At 35.9% G+C, this 12,301-nt stretch overlaps 1 protein-coding gene across 2 annotated transcripts in view; it reads right to left on the bottom strand.

Moving 5' to 3' along the window:
• Positions 1-12,301, bottom strand: part of LOC106664925 (matrix metalloproteinase-2-like) — a 58,452-nt gene that overhangs the window by 10,563 nt on the left and 35,588 nt on the right. For both annotated transcript variants that reach the window (XR_002910889.1, XM_024229991.1), the window contains exons 4-9: positions 11,893-12,057; positions 10,520-10,644; positions 10,302-10,451; positions 5,584-5,900; positions 202-378; positions 1-148 (exon numbers count right to left, since the gene is read on the bottom strand). Coding sequence is in view for 1 of the 2 variants with exons in the window: in XM_024229991.1 (XP_024085759.1) it covers positions 1-148; positions 202-378; positions 5,584-5,900; positions 10,302-10,451; positions 10,520-10,644; positions 11,893-12,057 (1,082 nt within the window). In the remaining variant the exon portion in view is untranslated. The remainder of the gene's footprint in view (positions 149-201; positions 379-5,583; positions 5,901-10,301; positions 10,452-10,519; positions 10,645-11,892; positions 12,058-12,301) is intronic.

Raw genomic sequence — 12,301 nt, 5'->3', positions numbered from 1 at the left:
CTGAAAATATCATGATGCTCGAGTCTTCACTCCTTTCATAAATGGCGTCAATCTTTTCCAAAGATTTCGGCAGAGAGCTAAAGAGCCTGTGAAAATCCAAAGGATATCCGTCTAAAACTTTCCCTGGTTCGGATAGCCGCCATAGCATCTTAAAAAAATATTATTTACGCTTGTTTATTTATTATATATTTTTGTTTTTACCTTGTTTTTGATGACGAACAGTTCTCCTCTGAAAAAGGCGACAGTGTCGAATCCGCCACGACAGCCGTCTTCTTCAGAAGGCGCATCCATGCACGGCTCTTCTCTCGGAGGGATGCCATGTGTATGATCATGATCTTTGTGCCTCTCGACCGACTCGTCGTCCCCTTCGTAAGTCACCTTAAAGCCCAAAACAATCCCTTTTTTTTCAATTGCGTGATATTTATAAGCAACATAGCAATTATTTCGTCCGAGAGCGTTACACTGAATCGAACATGAGAAATGTAGATTAAACATATAGGGTGTGGCGTGTGCTGTGATTTACGGCTTGTCACTGTGTTATTTCATTTTCGTGCGTGACACAAAAATCTGTTTATCGTGATTTCACCACTGGAACGGGAAAGTTATCATGAACGGTCGTAATCTTTAACGGGTTTGATATAGGAGCAAATTAAAGAAAGATGTCGGGTTAGATTACAAGAGCTTTTTAATATGAACACACATACACACACACACACANATATATATATATATATATATATATAATATGCATACAATTACTCATAACGAAGAGCATTATTATAAAACCACGGTGATGTGGTAGACCCACTTTTTTTATTTAATCGATTAAAATCGTACCATCGGTTTGGTAGTGTTGAAATGGGGATTTATATGCTTTTCTTTAAAGAATCAGAGATTTTTCTGACACCCAAAATAAATACTTTTTTTATATTTCCTTTATTCAAAAATCGATAACGCTAGCTATTTTGGCTGTTTTCTAAATGCTGTCAAAACCGGTAGATTGAATGAATTTTAATTTTTCTGAAAAGAAAAATAAAAGTGTTTTTCATAAATGGCCTACACTAGTCTTATTTCTTTAAAATTACATTTCCATTTTGTCTGTGGTATTAGTTTGAAAAAAGTGTTCAATATATTTATTGATATATTAAAATCCATTACATGAAGATTGAAAAAAAAATAAGAGATAAAAAAAGTTTCATAGATGTTAAAGAACGAACATAATGTTTAAACTTTTAACAACTAAGAATTTGTAAATTATAACAATAAGTTTATTGCGAATTTTCCCTTAAAAAACTAAGTAACGAAACATTATATACTTTTCTCACTATTTTAGGCCCCTGAGAAAGAAGAAATAAAGCACCCACAGCTTGACATAGTTTCAATACCACAACTTTCATTGGACCACATCCCCGGCCCCACCAAATATAATGTAAATACACAAAAATATCATTTTTTTTAAGTAAATCTTTTTTCTCAGGTGCATTTCATTTCATAGTTTCAAAACCGGCTCAAAGAACTTAAAAAAAAAAAAAAAAAAAAAAAAAACAATTGTTTTAGTTAAATTCACTACTTTCGTGGTCCGCTTGACCAATTAATACTTTACAATTAATTAAGGTTTTTTTGTTGAGATGAAAAAAAGTCAATGGCATGAGAGGGATTCGAATCCACGACCTTCGGCTAGATACGCCGCTGCTCTACCACCTGAGCTATCGTGACCTCGATCCACTCGGACATCAACTCCTCCTGAAAAATGGCAAGAAGGAGGGAAACTTCAAAAGGTGAGGTTGAGATGAGGAGTTGATGTCCGAGTGGATCGAGGTCACGATAGCTCAGGTGGTAGAGCAGCGGCGTATCTAGTCGAAGGTCGTGGGTTCGAATACCTCTCGTGCCATTGACTTTTTTTCATCTCAACAAAAAACCTTAATTAATTGTAATAGTTTCAGTATCCACAAATTCTCAATACTTTACAACAACTAACAAAGCCATTTTTACCTAAAGCAACTCAATCCAATGAAACGTGTTTTTTTTTTTTTTTTCAATAAAAATTTCATTTCCGCTTTACTTTTTTCCTGCCTAAGAACGCAGAATATTGTTTTGTTTTTATTGATTTAAGTTTACGAAAATAGGTGGGACTTGGACCAGTAAAGTGGGAGGAATTTCTACTTATTCTACCAAATTGATCAGAACAAGGGCTGTAGCTATACAGATTCAAAACCGGCTCAATCCAAAATTTAAATTTAAATTTTTGACATCCTGGAAGTAATATAGTATTGAAAATTATGTCTTAACTGTTTGCAGACTTTCTATGTTTTTCCCAATAAAAATTAATAAACATTTAAACCATAATGCATGGTTCTAAAATTTGTTTTGGGTATCCTGCAAAGATTTTCAAAATTTTTATTTATTTAGAAATCGTGAGATGCGGTCTGGTGTGATGTAGGTTTCAGAAAAACATTTTCTTTGTCCCGCCAACGTTTCGATCTTTATTGAGATCATCTTCAGGGCCTGGGATTTACAAACATTGTTTACATATAACAATTACATTTTGGATGTGGAAAAGTGAATTTATACAATGCTAAATATATTTTTTTATATATTCAATCAAAGTATTTCTACNAGGCCCTGAAGATGATCTCAATAAAGATCGAAACGTTGGCACGATAAAGAAAACGTTTTTCTGAAACCTACATTACACCAGACCGCATCTCACGATTTCTAAATAAATATCGATTAACGGTCACTAATCACCACACATTTTGAAAATTGGTTGAGCCGGTTTGAAATTTAATCCCTTCCGCATGTGAACTAAGTTTACGGTAGAACTGCGTACAATAAGTAGAAAATAAACAAACCAAATATTTCAATTAGTTTTCAATTAATTAATCTTTGTGTAAGGTATTGGTTGAGATAAAAAACTCAGTGTCACGAGCCGTATTCTTTTCTTTATCGAAATTCGATCGAAATCAAAATAATTATAGCAAAGTATTTAGGATTGTTTATATTTTTACTGAGTCCTCGAGTTTTATGGGGAAAACGGGATTTTTGAGCACACAGTTTTTCGGTGTTTGGTTAGAATTCACGAAAAATTCTACTCCTCGATCGATACCGGATACAAAACAAAATATTATACCATCAATACAGAACAGTTTATTCGACGATAACTACGTCCGGTAACGGTGAGACACCTATTAGAGGAATGTATTAAGTTAAGAGAGTACCGAGAACGGTGTGATCTACCATCTAATCTGGAAATAGTTCTTAAGCATAACAGTGACTTCAAAGATAATCTTATTTAGTACTTAAAATTGATAAATGCGTATGGATACATATAACCAACCACACGTGGTATATCTCCATTTTGCAGTGTGAATGTATTTATTAGCGTGGGTGATGAGGTATGTCAACGTATGGCTGTGACTGAATATCGAGTAGCTCACATGCCCGCCAAATTAGTTCAGGTAATTATTTATTTGTTGTATGATGTGATGGACAGGTCACCGCTATCGTTGTAGTAATACTACCGAGATGCTGCGACCTCTCCAATGTGAATGTATTTATTAGCGTGAATGTTTTGTGTAAATGGACGTGGATGTCGAGGAATATCGAGTACTCCACAAGCCCGTCAAAAGAAAATTAGTCTAATGGATGAATGAAATTTTGTACATACTGTATGAATGTATTTATTAGCACGAATGGAAGGAAGTCGGTAGGATTATGACTATCTTATCGACTTTTTATTTAGTTGTAGGGCCAGGATCTCAGTCGTGCACCTGTACTCTGAGCCCTGCTAACTGTAGATTAGGTAATCATTTTCTTAGCGTGAGTGGTAAATATTGAAGTATTTTTACAAACCACGTTGGGATGGTAGGAACGAGCAACAAGATACTCCTCTGTTTAGTCGGTAGGAAACAAAATTAAAAGAAGAGATATAGTGAATGAGATAGAGATAAAGCTGAAATGAAATAAAGAAAAATGCGAGAAGCTTATATACGTGAGGTGCCGGCAATGACCCTAGTAGTTAACCGGCAGGGGGGAAAAAAACAAAAAAAACTATAGTTTCTAAGTTTTACAGTGTTTTCGTCTATTATTTTCTATATTGTTATTTAGTGTTAGTGTCCAAAAGGTTTTCCTCTCTTGACTCTTATTCGGTTTGTTGTTTGAATAAAATTTACATGATACTCACCTTGATTAATACTGAAATATCAAAAATGTTTTACTATCGATTAAAAATAGTTTAATTGATAACAATAATGTTTTATCAAGTTTCACAAGATATTTTTCTGTGTTGGTTCTAGGTGTTAATGTCCTAAATGAGAATTTTACTCGTTATCATGTATTAATGTTTTCAATTTTTTATTTATTAATAATTACGAGGAGCTTTTCGAAAAGCCGAAGAATGTCGGTTTTGACAAATAATGTGTTCTACATCTCAATGTTCATCTTGCTTCTCCATTAAAACTCGAGGCTTCATTAAAAATATAAACAACCCTAAATACTTTGGTATAATTATTTTGTAATTTTGATAAAGGAAAGTATTTTAATATTCATTTTTAAACTGCAAAAAGACGTTATCTCAACCCAGGTGTTGAGTTTGCCAACTTGGCAATTTCAAAAATGAAATTAAAAACTTTTCATTATTAGAATAACAAAATTATTATACCAAAATGTGCAGAAAGAAAACAAGAATGCTTTTGCCATTTCCAAGTGAGTCACTATTCTTAAATTTTGCAACAAAACATTTTTATATCGCATTGATAAGTAATAGAGGTTTTTTCTAACTTCTTTTCATTTTCAAAACTAATACCTTCATGTAATAAGCTTATACAAAAGGAGGCTCGGTTTTTCTTTATTTATTTTTTTAATTTTTATTTTTTAATGATAATAGATCACAAAATGTTAGGTAAGGGTCCGAGCGTGTTTCCTAATGAGCGTCTAAAGCGGAGAAAAAAATGTTTAATTATTTTTAATATCTTTCAATTAATTAAGGTTTTTAGTTGAGATAAAAAAGTCAGTATCACGAGCGGGATTCGAACCCACGACCTTCGGCTTGATACGCCGCTGCTCTACCACTTGAGCTATCGCGACTTCAATCCACTCGGAAACTAACTTCCCATCTCAACCACACCTATTGAATTTTTCCTCCTTTTTGCCATTTTAATTAATTGAAAGATATTAATTGGTCAAGCGGACCACGAAAACTAGTGAATGTATTTTTAATATGTTTTTTCTTTCATTGCTGTGCATGTATTTTCAATGTATTGTATGTATGTATGTGTATTTGTAGCTAAGTTCAGAAAATAATGGCTGATACTCATAGTCAAGTAGTAGGCTAAAATATTTTTTAGATAGGGACGAAATTAATATCGCTGTTTCATTATAGTACAATTATCATTTTAACAAATCTTTTTGAAAGGAGCTTATTACTTAACTATGTATCAATGTGGAAAAAAACCGCAAATTTACATTCCTTAGGCATCCTAGGCCAAATTTTTTAGAGAAAATTGATAGTCGCAATAGGTCTGATAAAATCCTGAATTTTGAAAACTGCAAAATGGAAAGAAAAATTTATTTCTTAAAATTTACCTCAAAATAGTTCGTAGTTTTTCTAGTGGGCTCAGTCGTGTATTCGTAGGTCGGTCTTGTTTCTTCCGTTGTCGGCCTCGTAGGCCTTGGATGGTCATGGTGGCTGTGGTGGTGGTGAAAAGGATGGTGGTAGTGCGGATAATGCGGAAAACGGGGATAATGCGGATAACGAGGCCGGTCATGAGGACGATCCGGGAAATGAGGCCGCTCAGTGTATCGTGGAGTGGTGGGCAAGTTTGGGACTTCCGGTTCCCGAGTGGCCCCGTCGTCATCCTGATGGTCACTGTTGTCACCTTCCTCTTCCAACCTCCTGGAAACTGAAAATTCCATCTTTTATTTAAATAACACAACTCAACATAAATAATTTTTTATATTTGTTTATTCAATAGATTTTCTCATTTTGCAAGTTTACATCCAACATTTTTTTCTTTTCAACAATGATTTATTTGAAACGTGTACAATACAGTAATACATTAACAATATGTTGTCCATTTTAAAGGATTAGAGGTAAATAGAACCCCGACAAAATCTCACACTTGTGTTTACAATTGGATTTTGTAAATAATTTTTCAATAGTCAATCTCTTCTTTGTTGAAAAAGAAAGTGTTTTTAAGCAAACAGAGAATACATGAAGGGAGAAAGTGAGAGAGATAGAGTGAGTGTGTGAGAGTGAGAAAGAGAGAGTCGTCAGGGAGGCAACTGAGACAGGGTACTCGAGCCACCTCATGTTACCATCGTTTGATTTCTAAAAAAAAATATTTAAAATACTATTATATTTCCTGTTGTCGCTTGTGAGATGATAAAGCTCTATAGTCAGGTAACCAAAGTACATACTTAAAATGTTATAATGTTATAATTAAGAATATAATTTTTTTGTAAGGAAAGGAAGTACGAGAGATAGAGAGATAGATACAGAGAAAGAGAGAGAGAGAGAGAGAGAGAGAGAGAGAGAGAAGAACAGGAACAAGAATGGATAGAAAGTAAGGCTCATTCCCTTACCTTGAGGTAAGAACAAAGAGAGTGAAAGTGAAAGGAAGAAGGATTTAGAAAGAGTAATCGGATGGAATATGTTAAAAAAAAGTGGAGAGAATGATAGTGAACGAGAAATAAAAAAAGAATGAATGAAATGAAGAGATAGAGAGAAAGAGTCACATATACATAGACAGAAATAGAGAGAGAAAGAAGTATTGAGAGAAAGAAAAAGGATATATATTACGCAGGGCGGGCGACCAGGACCCGAGGGGTTAAAAGCCTAAGTAGGCCCGTACCCCATCCCTAAAAGGTCCGAGATTTGGTCGGTTCACGTGTCCTGCATAAACCTCTTGGAGTTGTTCACAAACCCCAAGATTTTGGACCATTTTATCTTGTGGAGTGATTTGGCAATGTCCTCTCCTTCAAAAGTTTCAAATCTTTCCCTAGCATAACTATCACATTCTGCGAGGTAGTGTCGAGCCGTTTTTTCTTTTATTTCACAGAAGCGGCAAAAGGGGTCTGTTAGAATACCCATTATGAAGAGGTGTCTTCTGAAGGTGTAATGGCCCGTTAGGATACCTATCAGCCTACTAATTCCCCTCCTTGAGTTAGAGAATAACCATTTCGCTTCTTTTCCTGATTTCCTTCAGAATCTCCTTCGATTGCCTATGTCCTCCATTCTTTAAGGAATTGTTTCATGCCCCAGCAATAAATACTCACTTTCGCTGTGCTTATAGAGTGGGGTAATACCGGTTGTGGCCCGACAAACGCAGTATTTGAGCCTTCTTTGGCCAGGCTGTCCGCCTCTTCATTGCCATAGTGCCCCTTATGAGCTGGTATCCATATGAGGGTTACCCTATTCTCGTCCATAGTAGTTATCCTATTGATAAGTTCAACGGTTTCCTCTACCAGCCTAGATGTAGATAACTCTTTTTGTAATGACTTAAGACTGGCCTGACTGTCTGAAAAAATTCTAATATCTTTTCACTTAGTATTATTATCCATGAGTGTTCTGCAGCAAACATTGATGGCCCAGACCTCAGCCTGAAAGACTGAGGTGTTATTACCAAGAGGGGAGGAGATGCTGATTCCTAATTTGGGTATATGTATACCAGCACCGCTTCCCTTGTCCTTAATGAGTGAGCCATCGGTGAAGCAATCTATGCTATTATGGTCATCATCCGCATTATAGTTATAATCACATGGAGTAACTACCTGAAAGTGTTTTTTCCCCAAAGGTGTTTTAACCTTTTTGTCGCTAACGCTTAGTAGTTGGTTATTAACCTTACTCAGTAAATGTAGAATTTTCGAGTGTCTTATATTGTTTCCCTTATGATTCCGATGGGTCTCCCAAAGAAAGAGGATATAAGAATAAGTGTATAAAATGGGGAGTACCCGAGAGAGAGAAAGAATGTGAGAGGCGCAGAGAAAGAAAGCAAGAGAGAAAGTGACATAATGAAAAAAGTGAATGAAAAATAAGAGAGAGAAAGAGAGAGAGAGAGAGAGAGAGAGAGTGATTAAGAATTTGGGAAAACGAGAGTGGCAGAGAGTAAGCTGGTAAGGTAGAAAGATCAAACTGATAGAGAAGAGATAGAAACATCAATAGCCTATAGGAGATAGGATAGATGAGAATTAAGAACAATGAGCAAAAGAAGAGATAAAAGAATTACGATTAGCGATATTGAAAGATATTAATAAGTGATGTGGGTCAGGTATGTGTGTGTGTGTGTGTGTGTGTGTGTGTGTGTGTGTGTGTGTGTGTGTGTGTGTGTGTGTGAGAGAGAGAGAGAATGAGAGAAAAAATAAGTAATAAACAATGTGCGAAAGAAAAGGTAGATGAAGAGGTAGGTAGTAATAGAAAGAAACCTGACAATAAAATGGAATGTGCAAGGGAGCAGCTACCCAAAGATAAGGCGAAGCGAGCTTTGATGGCGTGCAGAAGAATAACAGGAAGGAACTGGGGATGCAGAACGGAAACCCTGCTGTGGATGTACACCATGATAGTAAGACCTTTACTTACATACGGAGCAATAGCCTGGGCTGATAAAGCAGAACAAGTAACTAAAAGAAAAGAACTCACAAAAATACAGAGACTTGCATGCATCTGCATAACGGGAGCAATGAGAACATGTCATACAATTAGCATGGAAAAAATTCTGGGATTAATCCCCCTACACCACATGGTAATAAGTACAGCGCAGAAAACCATCATTAATTTTACCAAAGAGGATAGTGCCTGATACTACAGGAATAAAACTAAAATGGAGAGATAACAACAAACTATGGAAAGACAATCCGATACTCATGACCCCGAGGGACGACATGAACAGGATGTTTGAATGTAATCAAAACTTTCGAATAAACCTAGGTACCAAAAAAGAATGGGAACGAGAGGGAAACACCTCTTTTAAGAATGGCACCATCCTTTGGTACACATATGGATCTAGAACACAAGAAGGTACAGGGGCAGGAGTATTTCACCTTGAACCAAATACTCGGAACCCATGGGAAAATACACCAGTATCTTCCAAGCTGAGATTCATGCAATCGAAAGATGTACCCAACTCAACCTAAGTAAAGGGTACAAAAACAAGAATATAGCTATCATGTCAGATACCCAAACAGCCATCAAAGCACTAAGCTCAAATATGGTGCTAAAGTGCAAAACCATATTAGGTACGCAGAATAAAATCAGCCTCTGCTGGGTCCTAGGACACATGGGAGTGGAAGGCAACGAGAAAGCGGACAACCTTGCAAGAAAAGGGGCTGTTACACCGCTGATAAGACCCGAACCCTTCTGTGGCATAGGAACCCACACTATTAACGAATATCCCAGAAAGACAAAAAGAAAATGAGGGAACTATGGAATTCACTCATTGGACACAGATAATCCAAGAATCATTTAACCAATTTTGGAAGGAAAGAAATTACAGAATGTGTCAAGGGAAGCAGGAACAAACTGCGTATCATAATAGGATATCTAACAGGACACTGCAAGTTAAATGGACACTTAAAGAAAATTGGAACAATCCAAGATGGCACATGCAGATTCTGCAGAGGCCGAAGAGACACCAACACATCTACTAACAAACTGCGGAGCTACACTAGCCCGCAGGAGGAAATGTTTTGGGATGTATAATGTGACCATAGAAGAGCTTCAACCACTGAAACCGGGCCTATTAATCAAGTTTCTTGATGAAACAGGACTCACCGATGTGCTTTAGGCAGAGCACGGGGGATACAATAGCTCTTAAGGCGCAGTATACTATACCCTAAAACTATATCTACATCTACCCAAAGATAAACAAAGAATGAGCTGGAATGGGAGAAATAAATTTAGGGTCATAGGGAGTCAACGTTAAACATTATCGATCCGATGATACTATTGCACTTTTAGAAAGAAGAAATTAGAAATGCAAACGGTCATGGTTTATTTTTAGGATCGTCTTGTACACCGATCACATGATGGGTTACTGATTTGTGAAAATCAATTTAATTAAACGTGATTGACGGTTAGCGAGCTGTCATTGGCCGGTGAGAATTTACGGTTTAAATGATCGATTGCAGAAAGGTCACACACGCATGGTCAGAATTCCTCAGAGGGGTTTTAAGACGCGTTTTACTACCGCAGTGTGTAAAATCACGCTATAAATTCGGTAGGGACCGGCACCCCGAATTCCTTTCCGGTCGTAAACCATTTCCCAAGAGATTTTCGGAAATTATTTTAATTAAAAAATACCACTTACTGTACAACTCGTGCATTGCGAGTATGTCGTCGTAGCCGAGCTCCTTTTTCGCCTTGTAATATGGGTTCATGATCGATCCTTGTTCAGGAGAATGGGACAGGCCGAGGGAATGGCCGAGTTCGTGGAGGGCCACGGCAGAAAAATCAACACCTGAACTCAAATGAATAATTTAATTTTAAAAAATATATATATAATTTGACCATTCACGACTATCTTACCTTCGTCGAACTCTCCAGGGTTTATAGTCCAATCCTCGTCATCGTCGAAATGTATGTCACCTCCGAGACCGTCGTTCGGATAAAAGGCGTGTGCCAAGACGTTTCCATTCCCGTCAAACGGAGTACTAAAACATAATAAACTATGCTAAAAAGAATTTAAAATAATAATTTTTTAAAAATAAATTTTTTTTGAATAATTACAATTTTTAAAATTTGTCAGTGTTTATTCAGAAATCGTGAGATGCGGTCTGGTGTGATGTAGGTTTCAGAAAAACATTTTCTTTATCGTGCCAACGTTTCGATCTTTATTGAGATCATCTTCAGGGCCTGGGATTTACAAACATTGTTTTAATTTAGCAAATACATGTACGATGTGGAAACAAGTAAATTTATACAATGCAAAATATATATATACTTTTTTAATTTATATTCACTCAAAGTATTTGTACTCACTCAAAGTGTTTGAGTGTGAATATAAATACTTTTATTGAACATAAATTAAAAAAATATATATTTTTTGTATTGTACAAATTCACTTTTATCCACATCCTACATTTATTTGTTAAATTTAAACAATGTTTGTAAATCCCAGGCACTGAAGATGGTCTCAATAAAGATCGAAACGTTGGCACGATAAAGAAAATGTTTTTCTGAAACCTACACCATACCAGACCGCATCTCACGATTTCTGAATAATCATCGATTAACGGTCACTAATCACCACACATTTGTCAGTGTATGAGTCCGGGAGGATGGCGACAAGCTGCAAATTCCGGGCTGATCTGCCAAGCTGAACCACCAATCTAAGCCAGCGCGGGACTTAACTTTAACTTGAGACCACTCCTTTACATAAGAACTAATTACTTGCGCAAATCGTTACGCCGGATTATTATATAAGAGCATTAATTGCATTACGTTTATCCTTGAGATGGAAAAGCGAAAGGATTAAAGACTTATTTCATCAAGAAAAAAATGCTTTAGGTTTAAATGAGATCAATTAAAAGATTTGTTTTATCTTTTGTTTATGTGTCCTGTAAAAATATATTTTTGTCTACTAAATCGTTATGTGGTGGTGGTTACTGGTAAGCTAACAAAATAAGAGAACAATGCGGTGCCAAACGATTGCACAAACACAAAACGAGAAATATCTTGCTAATGGTGTGATAAAGTTGATACAAGACAAACATTATACCCAACGCTTTCTATGAAACGCGTCATCAATTTAACAAATATTGTGATTAACTTAAAAACGTAGTAAAACTCGCTAAATAATAACAATTATCTGTGACCAAAAGTAGCAGAATTATACAATAATTGTACAAATAATATTAATGAAAGTTAAGTATTTTGATACTTTAGTAGTTTTGACATACTTATCTCCGTGATGGCCACGATAGAAACCGATGTTTATGTCAGCCTCGCTTGGAGTCCTGCTTTCGGTGAAAACAAGCCTGGAATATTTTGACCAGGCGTCGAATGCTTTCCTCAACTCGGTCATCACACCGCTTCTGGTGAGTTTGGGCGACCAATTGGTCAAACTTAAACAAAACAACAAAGGGTTGCATTTTTGAAAATTTAAAAAAACTATCATCACATAACAAATACCATGAGATTTGAAATCTAGAAAGGTTTGAAACAAACATCATGCAAATCTTTTAATTCGAAAGTAAGACAGAATTGTCACATTTCAACTGGAAGTAGCAGTATATGTTAAATAGATATCTTTATAATTTGTAAAAAATTATATTATTATACATGGATAATATTGTTGTTATATTATTC

The sequence above is a fragment of the Cimex lectularius genome, unplaced genomic scaffold (genome assembly GCF_000648675.2).
Source record: "Cimex lectularius strain Harlan isolate CLEC.00 unplaced genomic scaffold, Clec_2.1 scaffold105, whole genome shotgun sequence".
Classification (NCBI taxonomy): domain Eukaryota; kingdom Metazoa; phylum Arthropoda; class Insecta; order Hemiptera; family Cimicidae; genus Cimex; species Cimex lectularius.
This window is presented reverse-complemented; position numbering and strand designations above follow the sequence as displayed.